The sequence below is a fragment of the Oryctolagus cuniculus genome, chromosome 16, assembly GCF_051225735.1.
Source record: "Oryctolagus cuniculus isolate XC-2025 breed Fujian yellow rabbit chromosome 16, ASM5122573v1, whole genome shotgun sequence".
NCBI lineage: Eukaryota > Metazoa > Chordata > Mammalia > Lagomorpha > Leporidae > Oryctolagus > Oryctolagus cuniculus.
Window position 1 is genome coordinate 19,492,398 of NC_142882.1, and position 27,634 is coordinate 19,520,031.

Genomic DNA, 27,634 nt, shown 5'->3' on the forward strand with positions numbered 1-27,634 from the left:
TATTGTTTAACCCAAAGTGACAAAGACAAACCTCTATGCCTAGGCTTTCTCAACTATGAGTGGACAAGGGACAATGCTGATGGCAGGGAAAACTGAAAGGCAGGGTTAAGGGCCAGGGTCCCGCGTACAGCCAGTGTGTTCCCCTCGGGAACTCCCAGGGCGGGGGGCAATGCACCTGCCCGCCACTGCCTGCGCTGTGCTCCCAGGATTCCTCCCACCTCCAAGGGCCCCAGAGGGAGGCTGGATTCACCAACTGCCCGTTCCCCCTGTCCTTCACCCACTAAGACCAAAGACCGAACTTGAGCTGAAATCCAAGGTCAAGGACAGGGCAGCCGCGGAGTCAGAGCCGTGGGCTTCCGAATCACCGCGTGGGAAATGGGCAAAGCGTGGTCCCTAAGTCACCGCGATGCAGAAAGGACTCGAGGAGACAGGGTAGAAGCACTTAGCACCTGCTCCGCAGCTGTCGCCTGGGACTGTAACTTGTGCAGAGGGATAAGGGCTCAGTTAACACATCTCTGTCCTTACTGAGCCCCCCTCAGTGTGTGCATTTTTTTTTTCGTCTGCACAGAGTCCTTTTCTATCGCCCATCCGCATGTCTGACCCTGACGGGAGGAGCGGAGACAGGAGGAGAGCTGTGGGTCTCTCAAGCCAGGCTTCAGGGACCAGGGTCCTGGCTTCCGGCTCGGGAAGGTGTTTTCCAGTTGCAAGTGAGCTCTTCCCCACTGATCAAGTTTCCAGCGAGGAGAAACACAGTTGGGCTGGTCGACACCACACCTCGCTTCACCACGCTCAAGCTTCCGGTGTTTCTAGCCGGCTGGGCAATGGCTCGAGAGGGGGGCGGGCGGTGGAAAGGGGGGGGGCGCTGGGGAGAGGACCCGGGGCAGGGGCTCTGCCAGCGGCTGCTAGGGGCATGGGTACAGGCAGCGGGCCTGAGAGCTTGGCACCCAGGAGGATGTCCCTGAGAGACGGAGGGAAAGAAAGCCCTAAAGATCCTGTGTGTGAGATCCACCACCTCTCAGCCCTGGCCTTGCCTGGCACAGGTGGGTGAGATGCCTGCCCTCCACTGCCTACTCTAGCTACGCCCTAGCTCTGATGCTACTCCTAACTCCTGGGACACCACTCGGGAGGCTGATCCCAAATCCCTCCTAAAATTCAGCACACAGCAGTTCCACGCCCAGTTTGACAAAAGACTGGACTTGAGCTAGAAGCCAAGGTCAAGGAGATGGCAGAGGCTGGGTTCCAGCCAACAGCCGCTGGTTTCACCGTCTCTCCCCAAGGCTCTTGATCTTAAGTGGAGGCGTCCGCCCGGATGGGGAACAGCCAACCACTCACTAAGCCTGAATCTTTGCCCCAAAAGGTCAGGTCTTAATCTAAGCGCCAGCCCTTGCACGGGTCTCAAAGCCTTATCCCAGCACCGCCAATCACTCAGGCAAACAAAGGCAATGCAGAGTCCCCTTGGTCTTGTATATTGGTGAGCGAGCAGGTGCATCAGGGTGTGGCTTGGCCACACGGGACTTTTGCAATACACGGACCTCGTGTGTGAATGCAAAGGAGGAGGAGGGGGCTCTGTACAAAGGGTTATGCATGTGGTTTGGGGTTCAGGGGCTCCCAGACGCTCTCGTCTCCCTCTCTGGGCTCTGTCTCCCCACGCGAAGGTTCCAGAAGGTTCTGCGGGAGGGGGGGGCTGTGCTTCTTCCTCCTGCTGTTCAGCAGAAATTCCCTTCCTCCTTCTCCCAGTCCTCCGCGGGGGGCTGTTTGTGCTTTCTGTGTTCCTTGTGCGGTTTGTGACGATGGTGCTGGCGGTGGTGCTGGTGGTGGTGATGGTGTCGCCGCATCCGGTGTGACCGTCTGGCTGCAGGTGGGCCGTGGGGAGGCCAGGACGGGGAAGAAGCAAAAAAAAAAAAAAAAAAAAAAAAAAAAAAAAAAAAAAGCGGTGAGCCTGCAGGAGTGGCTTTGATGCGGGGGAGGGGAAGTGGAGGCAGACCCTGCCCCACGTGATTGGCAAGCGTGTGCGGTGGGCGGGGCAGGCCAGAAGCCGACTCGCCCACCGTGCACGCGGATGCAGGGGGATGTGTTGATGGGAAAAGCCTGGGCGGGGGTCTCCCGGGCTGGGGGAGGGGAGGAGCCACTTACGTTTGGTGCAGACAATCTGGGGTCTGTCCCATTTGCCGTTGCTACGGCAGCGGATGGTAGCCACGTGGTGCTGGGAGAAGCCCTCGTCGCACTGGTAGCGCACGGTGGCGTGGACGTTGTACTTGGCCTTGCGGGCGCCCACCAGGGAGGCGTTCTCCACCGCGGGAGGGGGGCCGCACAGCACTGGGGACACAGGGGCCTCTCGTTAGGGAAGGGGGCGAGGCTGAGACTGCCGGCACCTCCCCGCGCCTGCTCTGGCAGCCCGCGGTTACAGGTGGCTGTGTCCACCAAAGCCAGGGACTCCCTAGGGGACCGCCCCCCCGGGACATGCTCCGCCCCCTGATTGTCACAGCAGCGCTAGGGCAGCACTGGGGACAGCGGGTGCAGGAACTTGAGCAGGCGAAAAAAGGACCTCGGGGCCAGTGCCTGCGGCGTGGGTACAGCACGTGGCCGCCGGTTCGAGTCCCGGCCGCTCCACTTCCGATCCAGCTCCCTGCCGATGCGCCTAGGAAAGCAGCGGACGATGGCCCAAGTGCGTGGGCCCCTGCACCTGCGTGGGAGACCTGGAAGAGGCCCCTGGCTTTGGATCGGCACAGCTCTGGCCTTTGTGGCCAATTGGAGAGTGAACCAGCGGATGGAAGACTCTCTCCCCCCCCCCCTCTCTCTCTCTTCCTCTCACTCTCTGTGTAACTCGGACTTTCAAATAAATAAATAAATATTTAAAAAAATAAAAAAGTTAAATAAACTGTGAAATGCCACATCTCACCACTTAAGCAAAGGGAAAGCTGGAGGAGGGGCAGAGTGGGTGAGGAGTGACAGGAGGCAGGGGCGGCGAGCGCCCTCCCACTGCGCACCTGCGGCGGACGGTCACTGCCTCCCACAGGCGAGCGCCCGCCCACTGCGCACCTGCGGCGGACGGTCACTGCCTCCCACAGGCGAGCGCCCGCCCACTGCGCACCTGCGGCGGACGGTCACTGCCTCCCACAGGCGAGCGCCCGCCCACTGCGCACCTGCGGCGGACGGTCACTGGCTCCCACAGGCGAGCGCCCGCCCACGGCTCACCTGTGCCCTTCTTGCACACGTAGGGGAGATTGTAGTTACAAGGGACGTCATTCCAGCGGCCGCTCTCGTGCGCCACCATCACCACGCAGTCCTCGCCCCCCGCGAAGAAATTGTCCGGCTGGTTCTCTCGCCAGTTCTCGTATTGCTGCAGGAGGGAGCCGCGTCCCAGCTCAGCCCAGGCTCGGCCACCGGCTCAACCCCGGCCACATCCCTCAGACTCATCCCAGGGACCCTGTGTTCCCGTCTCGACCGCGGGCGCTGTCCGGCCTGTGAGGTCCTCCTCCCCCTCGGCCGCCCTACTTCCTAGCTCCTCCCAGCTCCCTCCTTGTCTGTTTCCCCGATGGGGTGGCTTTTAGATAAATACTTGGACAGAATTCAAAAGATGGCCTCAGCCTGGAAGTCCAGGAGGGCTTCTCGGAGGAGGCTGCAGGAGAGCTGAGGACCCTTTGAAATCTTTTTCAGAAAAGTGTCCTGGGCCCCAGGAACAGGATTGAAAACACTGGAGAACTGGTGAGGGCCAGGGCGTGGCTTGTTATCAAGACACTGAATGGCCGAAACATTGTTAGTTTAATGCTGTGTGAATTTCACCTCCACGGGGCTGGCAGGTGTGTGAGGAGGGGAGAACGCCCCCAGCAGGTGGCCAGGCAGAGGGAGCTGGAGGAGGCACCAGCCCCCAGTCCTGTGTTTGCAGCCTGAGTGACTGGCTGGGCGGGGGCTGGGGAAGCTGGGGCGGGGTGGGAGGACATGGCCTTCACTGATGTGCCATTGCCAACTCCGGAATCTCGGAGGGTACCCCCCTTGCTCCCTGGACGCCCAAGAGGGTAAACCGAGGCCGGGGGGCAGGGACCCACCACTCACCAGCCCTGTGTTGTCCGTCCACTGGAAGTCCCTCTCCACGATCCTGTCGTTTAGCCCGATCCACGTGTTTTCGTGCCCAAAGCCTGCAGAGGTGGGGGGGGGAGGCGGCGTGAGGGCTGGGAGCCGGCCCCTCCTGTACACCCTGGGGTGGGGGCAGGGCAGGAGGAGAGGGTGCGACCCCTTTCCCCAGCCTGGGAGGCAGCCGGGGAGGAGGTCCCAGGGTCCCTTGGCGGCCCCGGGTATGGGCAGGAGGCGACCTGAGTCCCTTCTCTCGGCAGGCATGCCCAGCAGGGATCCTGGCTGCCCTCTTGCCTGGGCAGTGCGGCTGGGGCAGGGACATGGCGTGGGCGGGACTTGAAGCCCCAGCGGGCGGTGCCAGGCCCGGGGCAGGGTGTCGCTGGCTGAGCAGGGGCTTTGGGGATATGGAGGAGATGGGAAGCCAGCACCAAGCAACCCAAGGATCCACGGGGCCACTGACTACACAGAGCGGTGAACAAATGGCAGAAGAAAAACAGCAAGCTCCGGATCGAGCGAACGCCGCGCTCTGCTGTGTTCTTCACGTCAGCCCACACATCACAGATGTCGCCCTCCGTCACCCTCTGTCCCCTGGCCCTGTGGCATCTGTTGTTAGCACACTCAGGCCCTATTACCCAGTACGGATGAACATAATACAGTACCATACAACTATTAATGAAAATATTCTTTGATTAGATAGTCACTTGTTTGTCTATGTCACCTCCCAACCTCCCTGTGGACACGGCAATGTGTGTCTTGCGTGCTGTGGTGCTGCGGTGCCTGGCACACACAGTAAGTATTTGGTGAATGACTGAATGAGTGAACCCATGGGCGTGGGAATTAACAGGGAGCCAGGGCTTGGCTTCATGGGCGCAGCTATGGAGAGGTGGCGTCATGCAAAGAGGCCACCCCCACCCGCTATGCTGGCTGGGAGACACCCCCCGCCCCGGAGTGCCTACTGTTGATGAAGCTCTGCTCCTCGACAGAGTGGACGCTGGTCAGATGGCCAGCCCGGCGGCGGCAGTCCCTCTCGGCGTCTTCCCACGCCCGCCGGTGAGCGAAGTAGCGGTAGCAGTGGCCCTGGAACTTGTGCCAGCCCCGGTCACAGCCCTCGGTGTCTGGGAGTGTGAGACAGGTGCATGGCGAGGGGCTGGCCTTGGCTCATCAGCCAGGAGCCCAGCCAGTCCCTGCGCAAGGGGTCCATCCCAGGATCACCTCCCCATCACCCATCCCCATCCTCGTCCCCACTTTCCTGCTGGTGGAGGTTGACGTTCAAGGTCATTCTCTAGGCCCCGCCCCTGCCCAACATCTCAACATTTCCTTCTCTGATTGGCAGGGCCACATCCTCTCTGGGAGGGCACCTGGACAACTCGGAGAAGAGCCTGGCAGCTCTGTGAGGTGTTAGATCCAGGGGCCAGCGCTGTGGCACGGTGGATTTAACCACCGCCTGTGCTGCGGCATCCCACTTGAGGAAGGGTTCGCGCCCCGGCTTCTCGACTTCCTTCTGATCCAGCTCCCTGCTAAGGCACCTGGAAAGCACCGAGGGATGGCCCAAGTGCCTGGGCCCCCGCCACCCACGTGGGAGACCCGGATGGCGCTCCTGGCTCCTGGCTTTGGTCTGGCCCAGCTCTGGCTGTTGCAGCCATTGGTAAAGTGAACCAGTGGAAGACCTCTCTCTGTCTCCATCTTTCTCTATAACTCTGCCTTTCAAATAAGTAAATATTTATTTCTTTATTTATTTGAAAGGCAGAGTTACAGAGAAGCAGAGAGAGAGAGAGAGGTCTCCCATCGGCTGGTTCACGCCCCAGATGGCCACAACGGCCGCAGCTGTGCCGATCCAAAGCCAGGAGCCAGGAGCTCCATCCGGGTCTCCCACGCGGGTGCAGGGGCCCAAGGACTTGGGGCCATCTTCCACTGCTTTCCCAGGCCATGGCAGAGAGCTGGATGGGACGAGGAGCAACCCAGACTCGAACTGGCGCCCATATGGGATGAGGGCATTGCAGGCAGCGGCTTTACCTGCTATGCCACAGCGCCGGCCCCCCAATAAATAAATCTTGAGAGAGAGAGAGAAATAGTGGGTACAGGTCAGTTGTGATCATCTGTGGATAGTGAACCAGCGGCTGGAAGAACCCTCTCTCTCCATTTTTCCCTCTCTAACTTTCTAAATAAATAAATCTTTAAAACTCCACAACTCACAATTTTCCTCCTGTAGGGTTCACAGCCACGGAACCAGAGGAGGAGACCTGGAGCATGTCGGGGGAGCCCGCGCTTGCCCGTGATGGGGCACAGACACTCACCTTTCTCGCACAGGCTGCCCCCGTAGCTGGGGAGGCAGAGACACACAAAGCCGTTGACCTCGTCGACACAGGTGCCTCCGTTCTCACAGGGGCTGCACATGCAGTCGTCAATGTCTGGCGTGGAGAAGGAGGGGCCGAGTCAGAAGAGCAGCCGTCCCTGGGCTCTGAGCACCCCCTCCCCGGGGAACCAGGCGAGACACAGAGTCACGATCCGACCCTGTATCCTGCACCCGACTGTGGCATTGGTGGTCTGTGCAGGGTGGAATCTCATACAACTACCATAAACCAGCATTACTGAGCTCCGATGGGGACAGAGGCCACACGTGTCACAAAGTATCTGGATGTAGAAGGAGATGCTGAGGGCAGCTCTTTTACCAATTCTGTGTCCAACAGTGCTTGAAGCTCCTGTGACATTAGGGGAGTCACTTCTCTTCCTTGAGTCTTTGTACAAAATGGTGACAAATCATGGCACCCTTTCCAGGGTGGTTCTACCTGGAGACTCAATGGAAGAGCTCCAGAAATTTTATCATGTACATTTTTTATAATTAATTGTAGTGTGGTGGAAGCACAGATCTTAATAAATTCTATCATTTATGGTTAAGGCTTTAATTTCATAATTAATCATAGTTTGGTGGAAGCAAAGAGCTCAATAAATTATATCATTTATATTTATTGTTTTAATTTTATAATAATGCTGTGTTGGGTCCCGGGGCTAGCATCTTACAGTTCCAGTGGTGGTGCCTATATCCCTGCCCACCCAGGAGTGGGTGGGAACCCTAGAGACACATCAGCCTTTTATCTTCCTTCTGCATCCCTGCCTGGTAGTAAGAGCAGGCAGCAGCCCTGAGCTCGGCCCAGATTTGGCTTTAACTAGGGCTTGATTTAGCTAGACTGAAGGAGAGGGGTGCGGGGAGCAGCTTTTGGTAAGCTCCGAGTCCTGTGGGCTTTGGCCACCCCGGCAGACCCCCAGGGTCTGTAGTGAAAGACTGGGGGGGGGGGCACTCACCAATCTCGCAGTTTTCCCCAGCAAAGCCTTGGTCACAGCTACAGCCATACATGGTGCTGTTGGCACTGCACGTACCTCCGTGCAGGCATGGGTTGTTCTCGCAGGGATCCGAGGGTGCTGCAGGAGGCACGGGCCATCGGGTCACTTGTCTGCCTTAGAATGCAGACCTTGTGCCCCGAAGCTGTCTCATCAAAGCCTTCTATGTGGATGGGGCCGGTACTAACGTCCCATACAGATTCCAATTTGAGTCCCGGCTGCTCCACTTCCAATCTAACTCCCTGCTTAGGCACCTGGCAGGTGCAGGAGCCCAAGTACTTGGGCCATCTTCTACTGCTTTCCCAGACCATCAGCAGGGAGCTGGATTGGAAGTGGAGCAGCTGAGACTAGAACCAGAGCCCATATGGGGTGCCAACACTGCAGGTGGAGCCTTTGTCTGCTACACCACAGCGCCAGTCCCGGCTTTACCTCTTTCGCCGTAACCTTAGCGAGCGTCATTTGTAGGGGTGGTGGATTACAGGGATCATGACCACGGGCCGTGGAGCCAGAGACCTGGTTCAGTCCTTGGCTCTGCCACACCCTAGGGGACCCGGGGCACGTCACGGATCTGAATGTCAGCTGTCTCACAGAGCCGGGCATCTCAGGACGTCTCCCCCGGCCCCGCCCCCATTTCCAGCCGGGTTTCCCCGGATGCAGTCCGAGGGGTCTCCTCTGCTTCCTGGGAACCCAGATGTCTTGGTGGGGGCTCCCCGACTCCTGGAAGAAACTGCTTCCCTTCTGGAATGCGGGAGGAGCAGGGCAAGAGCCGCCGTCCTGTGCCCGCCAACCCCAGGGTCTCCCAACACCCAAGCATTGCCGGGAGGGCGGAGCCAGGGAACAGCAGGGGGTGGCCCAGGCCTGGCTGTTGCAGGAGAAGCTCTGTCTCGCTGTCTCTCAAATTAAAAAAAAAAATGACTAAGTAGAATTGTGAAAAAGAAATTGAGCTGACACGAAGCAGTGGGCTCTCCTTAGCCTCTGCCTTCACCCTCCACCTAAACCAGACTCCCACCATGTCCCTCCTCTTCCTGGACCACTCCACGGCTCCCTGTTGCCCACAGAAGAAAACCGACCTCCTCCTCACGGTCCCTGGGGCCCTGTGCAACTTCCGCCGGCATTCCCCGTGCTCACTCGGCTCCAGCCATGCTGGCATCCCTGGTCCTCCAGCAGGCCAGGCGCGGCCCTGCCCCAGGCCCTTTGAACAGCTGCCCCCTCTGCTGGGAGCGCTCTCCCACCAGACCCCTGCGGGGCTCCTCACTCCTCCCACGGTTGCTCAGGCCTGTCCTGGTCGTCCCTTCCACCTGTGGTCCCTGCCGTGGTTCCTTTATCTCTCCCGCCATCATCACGTTCTCACCACCAGCAGAACTGACTTCCGCTAGTTTCCCTCTCTCCCTAAAGCAGCGACGTTCCAGGTGGCGGCTGCCGGGCTGCTCGTGCTTCGGTGACTAAGAACGAAACAGGAGTGAAAACGCAGGGTGGTCATGCGGTGCAGAGGGTTACGTTGCCGCTTGGAATGCCCACATCCTGCACCGGAGCGCCTGGTTCGAGTCCCGGCTCTGGTTCCCGACTCCAGCTCCCTGTGCATGTGCACCCCGGGAGGCAGCAGTGATGGCAAAGGTGCTGGGGTCCCTGCCACCCACGTGGGAGACCCAGATGGAGTTCTGGACTCCTGGATTCGGTTTGGTCCAGTCCTGGCTGTTGCGGGCTTTGGGGGAGTGGACTAGTAGATGGGAGAGCTCGCTCCATCTGTCTGTCTCTTTCTCTATCTCTGCCTTTCAAACAAAACGAAAGGCTGAGTCTCGTGGTGATTAAGCTGCTGCCTGGCCCACTTATCAGAGTGACAGGTTCAAGTCCCGGCTGCTCCACTTCCAATCCAGCTTCCTGCCGATGCGCCTGGAAAGCAGTGGGTGACAGCCCAAGTGTTTGGGTCCCTGTCACCCATGTGGGAGACCCGGATGGAGCCCCTGGTTCCCGGCTTCAGCCTGGAGAAGCCCTGATAATTGTGAATATTTGGGGAGTGAACCAGTGAATGGAAGATTCCCTCTCCCTCTCTCTCTCTCTCTCTCTCTCTCTCTCTCTGTGTTTTTCAAACAAGCAAAAATGAATAAACAAACAAGTTTTCAACATGAAGACGAGGGCCACAGCAGGTTAAGCCGCCACTGCTGATGCCAGTGTCCCGTATGATCTCCCTCCCTCCCTCTCTCTCGAAATGCTTTGCAAATAAAAAATAAATCTTTAAAAAAATTTAAAAAATAAAACAACGGCTTCATTTTTTAAAACAGGTTTCTTCTTTATCTTTAAAGACTTATTTATTTATTTGAAAAGCAGAGCAGGGAGGGAAAGGGAGAGAATAAAGAAAAAGAGACTTCGCCACCCACTGGTTCACTCTCCAGATGCCCGCGGCAGCCAGGGCTGAGCCACACTGAAGCCAGGAGCCCAGGACCCAATCTGGGTCTTCCATGTGGGTGCAGGGGCCCAAGCACCTGGGCCGTGTTCTGCTGCTTTCCCAGGTGCGTTAGCAGGGAGCCGGATTGGAAGCCGAGCAGCCGGGAACTCAAGCCCCCGGGATGCCCAGCGTCACAGGCGGCCGCTTAGCCTTAAATCTTTTTAAAGCAATAAAAGCAATAAAGCTCCTCACGGCCCGGCCATCACTGGGCGAGGTCTACACAGGACCAGCTTTGAGACTGGAATACAGCAGGCGCTCAATGATTGCTTTCTAACTCAGCGAAGGCAGCAGCTGGCTCTCCCGCGCTGGCACCTGTCCCAGCGTTGGCTGGGGTGGGGGGGTTTGCCTTTTGCCCCTCAGGGACAGCAAAGGGGCTCGTGGACGGTGAGGCCCCAGCACGTGTGTGTGCACCCGCGTGGGGCTGCCGGGCGGCGGGACGCGTGAGCCCCGCCAGGTGCCCTGTGCTGCCGACACCTGCCCACAGACTGGCGGTGACTCAGTCGCTCGCTGGTGCTGCGTTTATTTTTGGCTTCGTTAGCATTTCTGTTGCAAGTGGAGGGAGGGAAGGCGCCTGGGTCTCCCCCGGCTTCAGCTTGGAGCTGAGAATCCAGACCCGCCCCCGGGCTGCAGGTGCTGCGACCCCCCCCCCCCGGGACGATGTCCTTCGCACCCCCGTCTGCTTCCTCTCCGCCTTCTCTGATCGCCCCCCACCAGTCTTGTCTCGTCTCCTCTGGCACCGAGGAGCCTCCCTGCCCCTCCCCACGGCCCCCTACCTGGGTAGGTCCACCACATGCCCAAGGCTTCCTGTCTATTCATTTATTTTTAAGATTTATTTATTGGGGCCAGCTCTGTGGTGTAGCAGGTGAAGCCGCCACCTACAGCGCCGGCATCCCATAGGGGTGTCAGTTCGAGTCCCAGCTGCTCCACTTCTGATCCAGCTCTCTGCTGTGGCCTGGGAAAGCAGTGGAAGATGGCCCAAGTGCTTGGACCCCTGCACCCACATGGGAGACTGGGATGGAGCTCCTGGCTCCTGGCTTCAGATCGGTGCAGCTCCGGCTGTTGTGGCCATCAGGGGAGTGAACCAGCAGATGGAAGATATCTCTCTCTCTCTCTCTCTTTCTCTCTGTCTCTGTTTCTCTCTCTCTCTCTCTCTGTGTAACTCTTATTTTCAAATAAATAAATAAATAAATCTTTTTTTTTTTTTAAAAGAAGCCAGTTAAGGCGCCTGCACCCCACTTCAAAAGACCTGGGTTCAACTCCCAGCTCCAGCTCCTGCCTCCGGGCTTCAGCCCCAGCCTATTCTTGATGGCTACTGGTACCTGGGGGGGAGCATAGTAGATTCTCCGCCACCCCCCCCGGCTCCAATAAATAAATAAAAATCAAATGTGTTAATATGGATATTTGCAAGTCAGAAAAAGTTTTTTTTTTTTTTCTTGACAGGCAGAGTGGACAATGAGAGAGAGAGACAGAGAGAAAGGTCTTCCTTTGCCATTGGTTCACCCTCCAATGGCCGCCATGGCCGGCGCGCTGCAGCCGGCGCACCGCGCTGATCCGATGGCAGGAGCCAGGAGCCAGGTGCTTTTCCTAGTCTCCCATGGGGTGCAGGGCCCAAGCACCTGGGCCATCCTCCACTGCACTCCCTGGCCACAGCAGAGAGCTGGCCTGGAAGAGGGGCAACCGGGACAGAATCCGGCACCCCGACCGGGACTAGAACCTGGTGTGCCGGCGCCGCTAGGCGGAGGATTAGCCTAGTGAGCCGCGGCGCCGGCCAGAAAAAGTTTTTTAATTAACTTCAAACGCATTTACTTCTTAAACTGACATGATCCACTTTTAAATATTTATTTATTTTGATTTTGTTTGAAAGGCAGAGTTAGAGAGAGCGCGCGTGCGTGCTTCCATCCACTGGTTCACTCCCCAAATGCCCACACTGACTGGTGCTGGGCCAGGCTGTCCGGAGCTCCAGCCGGTTTTCCCACGCGGGTGACAAGGACCCGAGTACTCGAGCCATCACTGCTGCCTCCCAGGGTGCGGGTCAGCAGGGAGCTGGGTCGGCAGTGGAGGCGGGACTCGAACCCAGGCCCCCCCCAACACATGATGTGGGCGGTCCAAGCAGGGCTTTAACCACTGAGCCACAGTGCCTGCCTCTTCTTCATCCCTTTTGTAAACAAAAGTTTATCTGACCAAAAGCCCCAGCTCAGATTCTAAACAAAACAAAACAAAAACAAAAACAACAAAAAAACAACGCTGGCCCCAGGGAGAGGGGCAGTGGCTTCCTCCGGACCCCACCGTGCACAGAGCAGCACGCATCAGGCAGACTTGGGTGCCGAGTGAGGCTTAGCCACTGGGTTGCCAGGCAGGACCTCCAAGGGTATTTGAAAAAAAATCATAGGGCCGGCGCCACGGCTCACTAGGCTAATCCTCCACCTTGCGGTGCTGGCACACCGGGTTCTAGTCCCGGTCAGGGCACCGGATTCTGTCCTGGTTGCCCCTCTTCCAGGCCAGCTCTCTGCTGTGGCCAGGGAGTGCAGTGGAGGATGGCCCAAGTGCTTGGGCCCCGCACCCCATGGGAGACCAGGAAAAGCACCTGGCTCCTGGCTCCTGCCATCGGATCAGCGCGGTGCGCCGGCCGTGGCAGCCATTGGAGGGTGAACCAATGGCAAAGGAAGACCTTTCTCTCTGTCTCTCTCTCTCACTGTCCACTCTGCCTGTCAAAAAATTTAAAAAAATTTAAAAAAATCATAGAAAATGCATATATTGAGCAAACTATGTGTGGATTTCAAAAGCTTTGCACCCCAATAAGCTTATATTTCAATTCTACTTTCCACAAACTTTAAAAACTATTCATCTATTTGGAAGGCAAAGAGGCGGACAGAATGAGGGAGTAGCGGCTCCTGGGCGCTGGTCCACTCCGCGTGCGCCCACGGCGGCCGGGCCTGGGCTGACTCAGTGCCCGGAGCAGCAGCCAGGAGCCGGATCCCAGGCACTCGGATGTGGGACGTGGGCATCTCACTTCCCTCTTAAGAAAGATTTTATTTATTTATTGAAAGGCAGAGTGACAGAGACAGAGGGAGAAACAGGAGAGAGAGAGAGACAGAGAGAGAGAGAGATCTTCCATTCACTGGTTCACTCTCCAAATGGCAGAAACAGCCAGGGGTCTCGTACAGGGGTGGTAGACACCCAAGTCCTTGGGCCACCGTCTGCTGCCTCCCAGGCTCATTAGCGGGAAGCTGGATCAGAAGCCTGGAGTGGAACCAGGCAACTCTGAGAGAGGCTGCTGCTGTCCCGTGACGGCTCAACCCACTGCACCACAGCACCCGCCCTCAAAGCAGGGATCTGCACCAGCGGGCTAAAGGCTCACCTCTGCATGAATCCTAGGCTGTGCCCTCCTACCTCCCTGAGCCTCAGCTGCGCAGTCTGTAGAATGGGCTGGGAGGGTTCGCTCAGCAACTCCCATCTCTCCCCAGCCTCCACTTTTCCTGCAGCTTGTGACCCCCCCCACGATCCACATCACCGATTTCCAGGCCCAACTTCCACTTGTGCAGAGATCTCTGGGCTGTACCCCTCCCACCGGCCACGCCCACTCACATGGCCACGCCCATGCCACGCCTCTCAACCTAGCCACACCTCCTCCAGCCCATGCCTGAGAGCTGGTCTCTGTCCACCTACGGGGGAGTCTCTGAATGCCAGTTCCCCCCCTCTACACACAAACCCAATGGCCTGCCCCAAACTAAACCCATCCCCCAAACCAAACAACCCCACGGCCCATTGTACCTACAGCTTGGCCGCTGGAACAAACTCAGTGTTAAAAACCAGACTCAGTTTCACCTCCTGGGCCTTGCCTATGCTGACCCCTCTGCCAGGGTCACCCTTCCCAAAACGCTCCTCCACCTCACGAGCTCTCACCTCCAGTGCCACCCCCTGCTGGAAGCCCCCAGACCCCCCCAGGGTCAGCCCTGGACTTTGAACTACTTACCCTCCTCTGCATCCCCATTCCCAGGGCTTCCCAGCAGCGCCGGCTCCTCTCCGCTCGCCACCTCCTCCCAGAAGCCGTCCACTGCTGGTCTCCCGGCCAAGAGCTCCAGCTGCAAGTCTCCTGCGCCCTGGGACACAGGTGGCAGGGTGCTGGGGGCGTCCCACGGCACCGCAGGCTCCCCGGAGGGAGCTGAGACAGCTTCGTCCATGCCGGCTGCAGTGGGTGTGCACGGTGGAGGAGAGACCGATGCTCCGGGTGTCCCCTCGGCCACCGTCCGGCCCTCTGGCTCTGGCTGGGGTTGGAAGCTCGCAGTGGCCAGGATGGACGTCACCAGGGCATCAGTCTTGTCCCCCTGGTCTGGGGACGTGAGGGGCGTCGTCACCCTGCTTGCATCGAACGTCACCAGAGGGTGCCAGGTGGGGCTCTCAGTCCCCTCAATCATGAGCGGCGATCCGGATTCCCAAAGGCCAGCGGTGTCGCTGGATTCCGGCGTGACCGAGGAACCCGCGGGATCCACCGTGGATCCTACGCCTGCGGCAGCCCCAGGCCCCAAACTTGGGGTGACTCTGGGCACCACAAAAACTCCAGGGTCCCCCGGCGAAGCTGAAGGGGGCCTGGAGCCCACCTCCTCCGTGGTGGCCACCAAGCCGGAAGAGGGGCTCTCTGCCCTGTTAAAGACCCCAGACGCTGACCCCAAGATGTCTCTCGCGCCTGTGGGCTCGGCGGCAGCCTCTGTGGGGGTGACATCAGCTGGCGTGGCCCCGCCCACGGAAACCCAGGGGCTGCGGCTGGCGTGCTGCGAAGGGCTGGGCCCCCCAGCGTCTCCGGGGGAGTCCAGGCTGCCTCCAGTTCCTGTATCCGTGGCTGTCGTGGGTATGGCTTCTCCCTCCAGTCCTGCTGGGTGCCAGGAGGGGGATGGGGCAGTCCCCTTGGTCTCTGTCGCAAGCAAGGTTGTGGCGGTGGCGGTGGCCTCGCGGTGGTCCTCGGTGGCACCGGCCTCCGTGGGGTCTGGTGTGAGCCCCAGTTTTGGGGCACGCAGCATGGCTATGACGGGGCGGTCCGGGGATGTGGCCGTGGGGGATACCCCCCAAGGAACTGTGCTGGGGTCTTCGGAGGGACTGGGAGCCGGGACCGTGGCCTCCGTGGGGGACCAGGACAGGCTGGGGGTGGCTGGTTTCCCGCTGGGGTCTGCAGATCCCTTTAACTTCAGGCCAGGGGCCCTGCTGGGGCTTGGGGTGCTGGCTGGGACCATGGTTGGGGGCCACAGCCAGGGCTGTGCGGGGCTCCTGCCACCACGGGAATCTGTAACAATGCCCACGAAAGTCATTTCGTGGCATAACTGTGTCTCGGCAGCTGCTCAGCTCCTGTGTCACCCCGAGATTCTAAGGCTGGGACTGGGGGCTCCCAGCTGCCGGGACTGGATGCTTCCTCCACCCCTCCCCCTTGCCTGGGGCTAGCCCTCTGATCCCCCCGCCCGCCCCCACCCCCGATCGCCCCCACGCTCCCAGGCAGGCCCTCTGCCGCCCCCTAGACCTAGCTCACCAGCTTCAGGCGCATCAATTTCATTGGTCAGCACGACCCAGGGACTCTGGCTCCGGCCACTCCCCGGCATCTCCATGGCTTCCGTGGCCAAGGGAGGTTCCACGTGATTCCCAGCAGCCTCTGGGCTGAGGGGCTGAGCACTGGCCTCGAGACCCCGCTCCAACCCTAGCTCCTGTTCCTGCTGCTGGAAGTGGCGCCCGTTCAACCCTTTAAAGCGTCCTCTCCTCCGTGGCGTGGGACCCGTGGGGGCATCTGTGGGCGTGGACGCCGCAGGGCCTGCGCTGATGCCACCGGGGCTGGGGGCCACGGTGCCCAGCCACGCTGCCTCCGTGGGCCACGAGGCCAGAGTGGGGCTCCCATAGGTAGGGCTGGGGTTCTCCTGAGACTCCTGCTTCTCTACCACGAACAGGGGCTCTTCTTCCCCGCTGGACAGCAGGGGCTCCCGGGACTGAGGCACAGCCTCTTCCTCCTCCCCCAGGCTGGGTTCCAGATCTCGCACCGGGGGGCCTTCTGCCGACAGAATCTCCCCCTCGTCCCCAGAGGAGGGAGTCTCTGGGTCTCCATGATGTGGCGTGGTGTGATGAGCTGTGGGACAAAGTGGAAGAGGTTGGGTTAGGCTTAGGGACTGCCTGGGAAGTTCTCCCTGCAGTCTCCTCTACATCCCAGCCTGCTGCAGCACAAACTATCCTGGCTATCCCAAGAGCGAATGTCAGCCCCGATCCCGCCCCGAAGTGGGCCTGCCCAGGGCACAGGGCCAATAGGCTTATGGGGGTGTCCCCAGAGCGGACATGCTCCACCCAGGGGCGGGTCTATCGCGGTTCTGAAGCCTCAAGACCTTAAATACAACAGTTTGATCAACGCGTGGCCTCATCTGGGGCTGTTTAACTGCCCACCAGTGCGAGGCTCCGGGGAAAAGACCAGCCGCAGGGGGAGTGGTCCTCACCGGGGGCGTGGCTGATCCACAAGCACGTTTTCACGTGTCTTCTGGAATGGACACACCCTCTCGGGGGCGTGGCCTCAAGTAGAGGGGCGTGGCAACCAGGAGGTCCGCCCCCCCGTGGGGGCGTGGCCTCAGCAAAGCCCCTGCACACCTCGGAAGCAGTAGGCGTCGAAGCGGGCGGCGGGCGCGGGGAAGCCGGTGCGGTTGGCGAAGCGGTAGACGGTGCGCACGCCCGGGGCTGGGCCCCCGCAGCGCCGGCGCGGCGTCTGGATCGGGTAGCGCACGCTGCCGTCCGCCAGCCAGCCGGGGTCGCACTGGTCCAGGCCCTCGTGCCAGGCCAGGTGCAGCTGTCCCACGGAGGCCAGCGCGGCGCCCTGGCGGCGACACTGGGCGCGCGCTCCGGCCAGGGTCAGGCGGCGGGCCGGGCCCACGTAGAAGACTTCACCTGCGGGGAGAAGGTGAGTGGGGCCAGGGTCCCCTGGGGCCGAGGAGGGGGCGTCTCTCTCCAGGTCGTCCCAGCAGGGGTCGTTACCTCTTAGGTTGCGCTAGCAGAAGGGGGCATTAGCCTGTTTTTACAAACCAGTCGAGTGGGGGACTTCGGAGAGGACAGACGCGAGGTGGCGTGGGCTCAGAGGGTGGGAAGGGAGGGGTGGAGGCTCAGGGGAGGAGAGAGGCTCGGGTCTTGGCTGCAGGTTTAGATAAAGATGAGCCAGGAAAGCCGCAGAAGCGCTTAGAAGGGATGAGGGGTGGGGGTGGGAGAGGTGGGGCGCAGGGGCCCGGAAGTGCTAGACTTACCCCCCAGTTCTCGGGCAAAGCAATACACGTCGTAGAGTTCTTGGGGGTCTCGCCTCCCATAGCTCCGAACTCCCGGCTGGCTGCTACGGTCGCCATAGCAACCGGGCCGGGACTGAGTGATGGGGTACCTGACAACACAAGGACAGAGTTAGGGCTCGTGTGCTCCTGGGGGCCCGAAGGGGCTTCTTTGCCCAGAGGCTAATCCCACCCCCCACCCCCCCATACACCTGCTGCTCACCGCACGGTCCGGTCAGAGAGCCAGCCGGCGTCACAGTTGTCAAACCCATCCTCAAAGGCAGCCTGCAGGTGCCGCGGGGCCGCGATGCTGGCCGAGCTGAGACGGCAGGCCTCCTGGGCCTCGGCGAAGGTCAAGGCGTACCGGTCCCGGGCTGCCCGGTAATGGAACACCACGCCTGTGGGGAGAATGTCCGGGATGCTGGGGACCCCTTAGTCTGGAACCTTCTTTCTGGCAAGATGGCCACCCCCTTCCCGCCGCCATCCGACAGGATCCTGACACGGGGGGGGGGGGTAAGCGTGCCATGCCCCATTTTGCAGATGGGGAAACTGATAACAAATGGCCTCAGAGGGCTCAGATCTGCCAAACACGACGCGAAAAGCGTTTATCAACATCTTGTCACCAAACTCTTTAAAACAACCCCTGTGGGGTGCAAACTGTTGAAAGCTTTACTTAATGTATACTAAACTGATCTTCTGTAAAAAAAAAAAAAAAAAAAAAAAAAAAAAGAAGAAGAAGAAGAAGAAGAAGAAATTATCAATTCCCAACTTGACTCTCACTGGGATTAAACATGACAATAGGTCTGATCTGATTTCATCATCATTTAAAAAATCATCTATTATTTTTCACTTTATGTTTCTGTGTGGGAGCAAACTGTTGAAATCTTTACTTAATGTATGCTAAACTGATCTTCTGTATATAAAGAGAATCAAAAATGAATCTTGATGTGAATGGAAGGGGAGAGGGAGTGGGAGAGGGGAGGGATGCAGGTGGGAGGGACGGTATGGGGGGGAAGCCATTGTAATCCATAAGCCGTACTTTGGAAATTTATATTCATTAAATAAAAGTTAAAAAAAAAACCCTGTGGAAAATAAGGCTCAGAAAGATCGAGGGACGAGACCAAGGTCACAGAGTTAGGTCTCAGTCAGAACCGAAATTTCAGTCTGGGAAGATCTGACTCCAAAGACAGTGCTCTGTATACTCAGGGTGTGTGCTAGCGGTGGTAGAAGGCACAGAGAGGGAGAGGGGGAGGCAGAGAGAGACAGAGAGACAGAAAGAGAGAGGGAGAGACAGAAAGAGAGAGGGAGAGGGAGAGGGAGAGGGAGAGGGAGAGGGAGAGGCTGCCTTTTAGGAATTCAGTACACGTGCAATCAGGGGCGCACAAGCAGCCATGGGAGACCAACCATGGTTCTTGCTTGGCTTGGGAATGAAGTCACGGAAGGCTTCTTGGAGGAGGTGACATGGGAGCCATGGGAGCCAGGATGTGACCCACCTATCACAGGCTCACGGCAACTCAAATTCTGAATTAAGGATGAAAGAAATGGATGAACAGGGCAAAGGAATCGGCTGTCGCCCTACAGGGAGCTGTGTCCTCGGCATCAGGCTGGCATACAGCAGGTGCGCAAGTAATGCTAGGTTGAATGACTGAGCAAACCTGGAGGTGGAATTTCACTTCCCTGACCATGAATGAGGTTTGCAGAAGGGAGGTCTTCCAAAGGGCACGATGGGGCGGCCCCATGAAATATGAGGTCATCGCACAGGAAGGCGATTGTGGTTAACAATAATGTGTGGGGCCGGCGCTGTGGCACAGCGGGTAGAGCCGCCGCCTGCAGTGCCAGCATCCCATAGGGGTGCCGGTTCAAGTCCCGGCTGCTCCACTTCCCATCCAGCTCCCTGACAATGCACCTGGGAAAGCAGTGGAGGACGGGCCAAGTGCTTGGGTCCCTGCACCTGTGTGGGAGACCCGGATGGAGCTCCTGGCTCCTGGATTTGGCCTGGCATAGCCTCAGCCATTGTGGCCATCTGGGGGAATGAACTGGCAGAGGGAAGAGCTCTCCCCCCCACCCCCCGCCTTTCAAATAAATACATAAATCTTTAAATAAAGAAGAGAGTACTGAGCGTCTTCCCTGTGCCCGATCCTGTTCTGGACAGCAGGAAGGCACATTACAAAGTCCGAGGGAAAAGATTAAAAGACTATTTTGGTGCAAAAAGGCTCTGAAGTCCATGCATATGAAAAGTCTTCAAAGGCCCATGGAAAATGCACATAATGGACAAACTGCACAGATTTCCAATTATTTTCATGCCCAAATCTCCCTCTCCCGCTCTCTCTCTCTCTCTCTCTCTCTCTCTCTCTTGGCAGACAGAGACCCTCTCTGCTAGCTTGCTCCCCAAATGCCCCATGATGGCTGGGGCTAGGCTAGCCTGTGGCTGGGGCTGGGACGTCAGCAGGTCTCCCACGAGGTGTCCCGAGGGTGTCCGGACCGCCTGACACCCACTGCGGCCTCCCAGCGTCTGCAAGGGCAGGAAGGCGTCAGAGCCCAGCCGAGCCGAGCCAGGGATCGAACCCCAGGCGCTGTGACGTAGGATTCCAGCGCCTTAACCACAAGACAAATGCTCCCCCAACTCATCTTTTTCTATTTCTTTTTTTTAAAAGATTTATTTATTTATTTGAAAGGCAGAGAGGCAGGGGGAGAGAGAGAGAGAGAGAGAGAGAGAGAGAGGTAGGTCTTCCATCTGCTGGTTCACTCCCCAGATGGCTGCATTGGCTGGAGCTGCACCAATCCAAAGCCAGGAGCCAGGAGTTCTTCCAGGGCTCCCATGCAGGTGCAGGGGCCCAAGCACTTGGGCCATCTTCTGCTGCTTTCCCAGGTCACAGCAGAGAGCTGGATTGGAAGTGGAGCAGCCCGGACTTGAACCGGTGCCCATATGGGATGTCGGCACTGCAGGCTGGGGCTTTAACCCACTGTGCCACAGCACCAGCTCCCTAAACTTATCTTTTAATTGCATTTTCCATGAATGTTTTGAAGTCCCTTCATATTTAATCTTTTTTTTTTTTTTTTGATTCCTCCACCTTAATCACTTAGGGAAACAGAAACTAACCAAATCTATTTCAACAGAACGAATCTAATACAGGAATCAGCTAAAGAGGGATTCAAGTACTGTTATTTACTCTATGTTTTTAATCGACTTACTTTTTTGGAAATGGCCTCACTTTTTAAAGGAAGCTTAAAAGCAGTTATTTTGAAGGGAAGTTTGCATTCCTTCTTTGGAGAGAAAGCCACTACCCTTTGTCTTATGTAAAAATCAGGTTAGCCATGGCGGGTGCTGTGGCACAGTGCATTAAGCCGCTGCCTGCAACACTGTATCCCTTAGCAGAGAGTCAGTTACAGCCCTGGCTGCTCCGCTTCCCATCCAGCTCCCTGCTAAGGCACCTGGGAGGCAGAAGGGAACAGCCCCAGTGCCTGGGCCCCTGCCCCAACGTGGGAGACCCGGATGGAGTTCCAGGCTCCTGGCTTCAGCCCAACCCTGGCCTTGATAGCTATTCGGGGAATGAACCAGGAGATAGGAGATGGAAGATTCTCTCTCTCTCTCTCTCTCTCTCTCTCTCTCTCCCTCTCCCTCTCCCTCTCTCTTTCAATCTTTTAAATTTAGAAATTAAAAAAAAATTAAATTAGATGACCATAAAATCCTACTACATATTGCAGCCTACAGGACTCTGAAGCCACTTGGCCTAAACAGAGGGTACAGGGGCCAGCGCTGTGGCACAAAAGCCTCCGCCTGCAGCACCATATGGGTGCCGGTTCGAATCCTGGCTGCTCCTCTTCTGACCCAGCTCCCTGCTGCTGGTCTGGAAAAGCAATGGAAGATGGTCCAAGTGCTTGGGCCCCTGTACCTACATGGGAAACCCATGGAAGAAGCTCCCAGCTCCTGGCTTCGGATTGGCCCAGCTCCACGTGGGGAGTGAACCATCTGATGGAAGACCTCTGTCTCTGTGTCTCTCCCTCTCTCTCTCTGTAACTCTGCCTCTCAAATAAATCTTAAAAAAAAAAAAAAAAAAAAAAAAGAGGCTAGTACCCACGGAGATTTCTCTGTTGACTTTACCCTAAGAATTTGAGAGGAAGCCCCTGCTCAGGGTGAGATCTGTGGTGACACCCGGTGGGTGCGTTTCAGGCTCAGCCCCTCCCCTGCCCGGCCTTGTCACCTCCGCTGCCCCCAACTGACCCGTCACCTCCAGTGGCACCAGGTCCTGCTCGTCATCAATGCCTCTCACCACCTGGCAGCGGTAGAGCCCCGAGTCGCTGGCCCTCAGCGGCCCCAGCAGGAGCGTGGCGTTGGCCCGGTGCCGGGGGTAGGCGGGCAGTGACACTCGCCCCTGCCAGCCCTTGGCCACCCGCACCACGTTGTCCTTGGCCACCAGGATGGGCACGTCCTGTCGCTGGCCCGATGCCGTCCGCACCTTGGTCCACTTGATGCGAGGGGCCTCCCGGGTGGCAGCCGGCCGTGGCTGCAGGGTAAAGAGACAGGGCAGGGCCACCAGTTCTGCCAGAGCGGCCCGGACGGCCCCCGAGCCCAGCTTCTGCATGTGCAGTGCCTTCTCGGTGGCCGTGGCCGTGGCCGTGGCCGTGGCGACGTCTTCTGTGCCTGGGGTGCAAAAGGCAGAGACAGAGTTCTGATGAGAGAGGCGGGCACTCTGCCAGCGCCCCCCCTCCAGAGGAGGAGGGAGGCCACGCTGGGGGAGGTTAGGCGTCCATCCAGCGCCACAAAGCAGCACCCGAATCTGTGAGATTAACTGAGCCAACAGAAAAGCAATGAGATCAAATCCTTCCACCAGCGCCAGCGCTGTGGTGTGGGAGGCTATGCACCTGCCTGCAGCGCCAGCACCCACAGGGGCGCCGGTTCGAGTCCCGGCTGCTCCTCTTCTGATCCAGCTCCCTGCTAATGTGCCTGGGAAAGCAGTAGAAGATGGCCTGATTGCTTGGGTCCATGCACCTGTGTGGGAGACCCTGAAGAAGCTCCTGGCTCCTGGCTTCAGATCAGCCCAGCTCTGGCCATTGTGGCCATTTGGGGAGTGAACCAGCAGGTGGAAGACCTCTCTCTCTGTCTCTCCCTCTCTTTGTAACTCTACCTCTCAAATAAATAGATTAAATCTTGGGGGGCCGGCGCCGCTGCTCACTAGGCTAATCCTCCGCCTTGCGGCGCCGGCACACCGGGTTCTAGTCCTGGTCGGGGCGCCGGATTCTGTCCCGGTTGCCCCTCTTCCAGGCCAGCTCTCTACTGTGGCCAGGGAGTGCAGTGGAGGATGGCCCAAGTGCTTGGGCCCTGCACCCCATGGGAGACCAGGAGAAGCACCTGGCTCCTGCCATCGGATCAGCGCGGTGCGCCGGCCGCAGCAGCCATTGGAGGGTGAACCAACGACAAAGGAAGACCTTTCTCTCTGTCTCTCTCTCTCTCACTGTCCACTCTGCCTGTCAAAAAAAAATAAATTAAAAAAAAATCTTGGGGGAAAAACTTCACCATTTCGCCTCCACCCAAGATGCAGATTTCGCAGGCCTGGTGGGTGGCACCCACTGTCACCGGCTCTCTGTGTGGCCTTGGGAAAGTCGCTTGCCTTCTCTGAGCAGAGGGCCTGCTTGGTAGCAATCAGCTCACTTGATTTCATTCACTAACTTTTAGATTTACGCCTCTGAAAGGCAGAGAGAGACAGAGATCTTCCACCCACCGGTTCACTCCCCCAAATGCCCACAACAGCCAGGCAGGCTGGGCCAGGCAGAAGCCGGGAGCCGAGAGCTTCATTCGGGGTAGCTGGGACTTAGTCCTCCAGCCGTGACCTGCTGCCGCCCAGGGTGCACATGTGCAGGGAGCTGGGTTGCAAGCAGAAGCAGGGACTTGAACCCAGGGCCTCTGATATGGACGCAAATGTCCCACATGGTGGCTTAATCACCACACCAAACGTCTCCCCCAGCCTGAGCTCCCGATGCCAGGACAGGCGCACAGACCTGTACTGCCACGCCCCACCCATAGCAGACATCACCAATCAATCTCTGCACTGTTCTCACTCCCGCCTCCCTCTCTTTTCAGCTCATTTCAGCCAAAACGGTGCTGGCAGTGACTAAAAATAACCTCCCAGGTATCTTGTTCGCTTTTGATTGTTCAAAGAACCTTTTTCATCTGTTCTCACTTTAGTCTGGAGACCAAGCCGGGGGACCAGCAGGGGAAAACTCGGAATTACAAAGTTGCCCTATCTTGTCAATGCGCCAGACCCCCTCCCAACAAACCCACTCACCCTGTTCCCCAGCCACAAAAAGCAGCCTCAGAATCAGCAGGCCTGAGGCCCAGACAGATGGGGCCCCCATCCTGGACCTGGAACGAGAGAGAGAGAGGGAGAGGGAGGGAGGGAGGAGGGAGGAGGGAGGAGGGAGGAGGGAAGGAGGCAGGGGTGAGGCTTAGTACAGACATCTTAGACACTCGGCACAGACCAACCAAATCCCTCCATCCTACCGATCAAGACACCGGAGCTCAGAGAGGTCCCTGTGTCGCTCAAGGTCACACAGCAAAGGAGCACGAGGGCTGAGCCAGGATTCGAACCCAAGGCCATGAGGCTGCAGAATCTAAGCAGTGAAGCCTCAGGTTCAGGAGCAAGGGGGCTGGAGTGACTCTGACCTGGGGTTGGCTCTCTGCCTGTTCCTTGCTGTGTGACCTTGGGCAGGTAGCTTAACCTCTCTGTGTGTCTTTCTGGGTTAGCTGGGGAGAACATCAGGTGGTTGAAAGATGAGTCTATATATATATGTATCAAATCGCCTGGCAAGGCAGAGTGTATTTTAACTGTTGCTATTATAACGATTGACCTTAACACAGCCGCTGAAGTCACGTTTTCCAAGTGGGCCTCCGCCATCAGACTAGGGGGCTCCCAGCCAGGCGGGGGCCACTCCTCGGGTCTGCAGTTCGGGCAGCAGGCTGCCCGCCAAGCCAGCCTTGAATCCCGCTCTGCCGACTGACACGATTCCCAGCTTCGATTCCAGGATCGGGTTGTCACCGAGATTCTATTCTTGGTTTCTGGGATTTTTTTTTTTTTTTTTTTTTGAGGCACTGCCAAGTCCCAGCTGGAGGAAGGGGCCTCACCCTTGCCCACCGCAGCCCCCCTGTCCCCCGCCCCTGACTTCACACAGCCGGGTAAAAAAAAAAAAAAACACTGCCCCAAACCGCAGAGTATCCTCGCCTATGGGTCCAGCGCTTACAGAGAGGCTAAAGCCTACGGCCGTAAGAGGGTGAGCAATTATTAAGTGCCTGCTGTAAGCGAGGTCCCTTGCAAGCACTGAGACACAACAGGGCCTTTCCAGCCTTCACATCCGCCCCGGGGGCTAGAGGTTCCCCCGAGGCAGCCCCTCCCCCAAAGCCTCCCACCACCACCCTGGATCCCCCGTCTCCCATCGGGGCTCAGGAGGAGGGGGCAGATGGCAAATTAAAACATCAGCTCTCAGCCCAGCCTTCGCACCCATGAGAACAGGACAGCCCAGGGGACAGAAGCAGGAGTGGGTTCCACAGTGGGAGGTGGTAGGGAACGGCTGTATCCTAACTGGGGGCCAGTTCCAGAGGCCCCCAGCCGGGACGCTGGCCGTGACCTGTCCATGGTGCTGAACTCTGAGGCAGCTACGCAGCCGCGCCACCCACTTGATCTATCCCTGCCTCCTGCCTGCTCCTCCAGGCTCAGAGAGGGCCAGAGGTTTGCCCCAGGCTGCACAGCAGGACAGAGGTCAAGGCCAGGTCCCCAACTTGTAAGCCTCAAAAACCCGTCTGCCTCATTGCCACACTGTCCTAATTTCTCCCTGTGGGAATTCTGAGTACATGAGGGGCTCCCCGATTGGGTGTGGCAGCACCCTCAGGGGGTATGCTCTCTCTCTCTCTCTCTCTCTCTCTCTCTCTCTCTCTCTCTCACACACACACACACACACACACACACTCATCGGTTTACTCCTTCCATGCCGGACGACCCTGGACAACCCGATCCACGTCTCTGGGCCTCGGTCTCCCCATCTTTAAAATGGGAGATCGTCCTGCGCCCCCTCCCAGTGCTACTGTGGGGAGCAAACGAGATGAGACTTGTGAAGTCCCAGACATGCTAAATTTAACAACAGACCTCTTTGTACACAAAGCTTCCCGGCCACGCTGAAGATACCCCGAGGAGGAGCCACAGGTGCATGCTCCCCACCCCCCCAACACCTACTGTCTTCCACTTTGCACCTTCACACACCCACACCCTTCTCTTAAAATACCTCTTCCCCAGGGCTCACAGAGGTGAGCGCTCACACAGCTGTCTGGGGCCCATCCCCTCCTGAATAATGCATGAGCCTCATGCATATGCAAGTAGGGGCCTGCCAGGCACTGGGGGAGGGGTGGCCCGGATCAGTGTGAGACTCTGTGTGTGTGTGTCTGTCTGTCCCCTCCCTCGCTGCCACCTCCTGTCTCAGTGGGCCACTGAGTGAGGGTGAGTTTGCCAGGGGGTGTTTCTGGGTGTTTGTCGTGGGTGTGCGCCTGGGGGTGCTGGGTCCAGGCAAGGCTGGATCTGTGGTTGTGTGGACATCAGGTGTGCAGGTCCCAGCAGCTCTGAGTGACCCCCAGCAGGGGCTGTGAGCAGGTGCACTGGTGTGTATGGGCGTGAGGGACGCATGGACAGACACCCCTTGGGGACCTCAACCCCTGCCCAGCCTCTCCCCAGCTCAGCACACATCCACATCCCACACCCCCCTCGCTCAGGGTCCACATCACCAAACCCAGAGAGAGGACCCTGGCCACACACAGGGGACACACGCACAACCACTCAGCCTGGCCACAGACACCCCGGGAGACACACGCACACGCACACACACGCACAGTGACATTAACAAAGACAGCCAGAATGGGTACTCAGAAGACAGGCGGCATCTCTCCCACACAAAGACTCCCAGGCCCTCCCCCAACCCAGGAACCCCCTGGACCAACAACACCATCAGACACAGCCCCTCTGTCTCTCACTCTCACATGGAGCCGCCGAGCCAGCTCCTGACACCCACCCAGAGAGACCAACGTGGCTTGGGCGACCGACGGGCACACACCATTGTGCCACTCGGTGACGTGACCTCCGGCACAAGTTTTCCGACAAAGACACCGACCGTAGTCACATCGGCCCCACAGGGGACCTCATCAGAAGCCCCGGGGACACCCCTACCCCCTGCCCAGGGCACGTACACACACACAAAGCCCCCACCTCCTGGGGAGGGGGGAACTGTTCTTCTCTTGAGAACGGCTGGGAGCAGCCATGGAGGCAGCGGGTTCCGGGGTCCCACGGTGCACCCCTTCCTCTGCGCCCCGCCCCCATGCACCCTTCGGGGCCCTGTGCCAATCTGCTCCTGGGCCTGGCTTTTCTCCCAACGAGGCTCTTGGAAAAGAACAAAGCCCCTCGCAGAAGGGAGCGAGTGGCTCTCGCCCAGGCTGGCTCGGGGGTCCCAGCCCCCTACTTCCTAGTGCTTGTCCCCCCCAAGCCAGGGCTCCCACATTCACCCACAGGTGCAGTTGTAAGCCAATGAGGCAAGGGGCTGTGCGCCTCTGGGTGGTGGTGGGCAGATGTGGAGGCGCCCCGGGGGGCCCCCCTTCTCCGAGCTGGTGTCCCTCGTGGGTCCTGGGGGACCACCATCCGGCCTTTGGCTGGGACACCCAGAGCGCTCCCTGAGAGAACGGACAGCGCCCCAAGTGCAGGTTCGCGGGGAACCGCGGGACCACGTTGGAATGGGGCCCCGGCGCCTTCTCCGGGAGTCAGGATGTGGCGACAGGACCTAGCCCAAAAGGACGGGGCCACGGCAGGCGCCCCTTCCCCGTGGCATTCGCTCTCAGCGCTAGACCCCTTGGCGTTGGGCTCGGGCTGATCTGGGGGGCCCCTGTCCACTGCAGTCCAGCCCAGATCCACCATTCACCTGCAAATTGGGAATCCCCGCTTAACCTCCGTTCAGACCCGGGGGTACCCTGTCCCGCTGTCCGCCATTCTGCACCTGGGCGTTCTCCTCCCCTCTCCCAACTCGGGGTGCCCCTCCCCGCGGAATCCGGAGACCCCCACGCTCAGCCCGGCCCCATTATGGGGCTGCCTCCGCATTCCCCGGACAACCCGCACATCCCGTCTCCCCCCTCCCTACCCCCCCGCCCCAGTCCGCGCTGCTTCCCACCCCGGGGCTCCCCTCCCCCACTCCGCCCGTACCCGTCCTGGGGGCTTCTCCCCCATCTCAGGCCCCCTCCCCAATCCCGGGATCTGTCTCCAATCGCGAGGTCTTCTCCCCCTAACGCAGCCCCCTCCCCACGACGGACCCCCGGACCTGGCTCCTAGCTCGGACGCATCCCGGGGCGCCCGCCAGGCACAAAGAACGCTCGGGCTCCGCTCGCTCGGCTCTCGGTCCAGCCCCTGCGCCCTGCGCTCCGCTGGCCCCAGCGCCGACTCGGTACTTATAAAGGGGCCGTGGGACGGCTCTACGCATGCGCGCCCGCCGGCCCCAGGCA

General features: G+C 58.9%; 1 protein-coding gene across 1 annotated transcript; it reads right to left on the minus strand.

The window, feature by feature from the left end:
* On the minus strand, window positions 1-27,585 carry NCAN (neurocan). Its single transcript, XM_070059068.2, has 15 exons — window positions 27,454-27,585; window positions 23,400-23,476; window positions 21,338-21,757; window positions 17,339-17,513; window positions 17,101-17,228; window positions 16,457-16,750; window positions 15,366-15,950; window positions 13,824-15,125; window positions 7,372-7,488; window positions 6,366-6,479; window positions 5,028-5,186; window positions 4,054-4,136; window positions 3,196-3,340; window positions 2,134-2,316; window positions 1-1,852 (listed from the first exon to the last, which is right to left on the minus strand). Exons 2-15 carry the CDS (start codon window positions 23,467-23,469, stop codon window positions 1,707-1,709), a joined length of 3,921 nt encoding a protein of 1,306 aa, XP_069915169.2. The 5' UTR covers window positions 23,470-23,476; window positions 27,454-27,585; the 3' UTR covers window positions 1-1,706.
* Window positions 27,586-27,634: the final 49 nt, after the last annotated feature.

Coding starts and splice junctions, on each gene's coding strand:
- NCAN (XM_070059068.2), bottom strand. CDS start 23,469: ATGGGGGCCCCATCTGTCTGGGCCTCAGGCCTGCTGATTCTGAGGCTG. Junction 17,229..17,338: donor CTCTCTGACCGGACCGTGCG/GTGAGCAGCAGG, acceptor TTGTGTTGTCAG/GTACCCCATCACTCAGTCCC. Junction 16,751..17,100: donor CTTTGCCCGAGAACTGGGGG/GTAAGTCTAGCA, acceptor TTCTCCCCGCAG/GTGAAGTCTTCTACGTGGGC.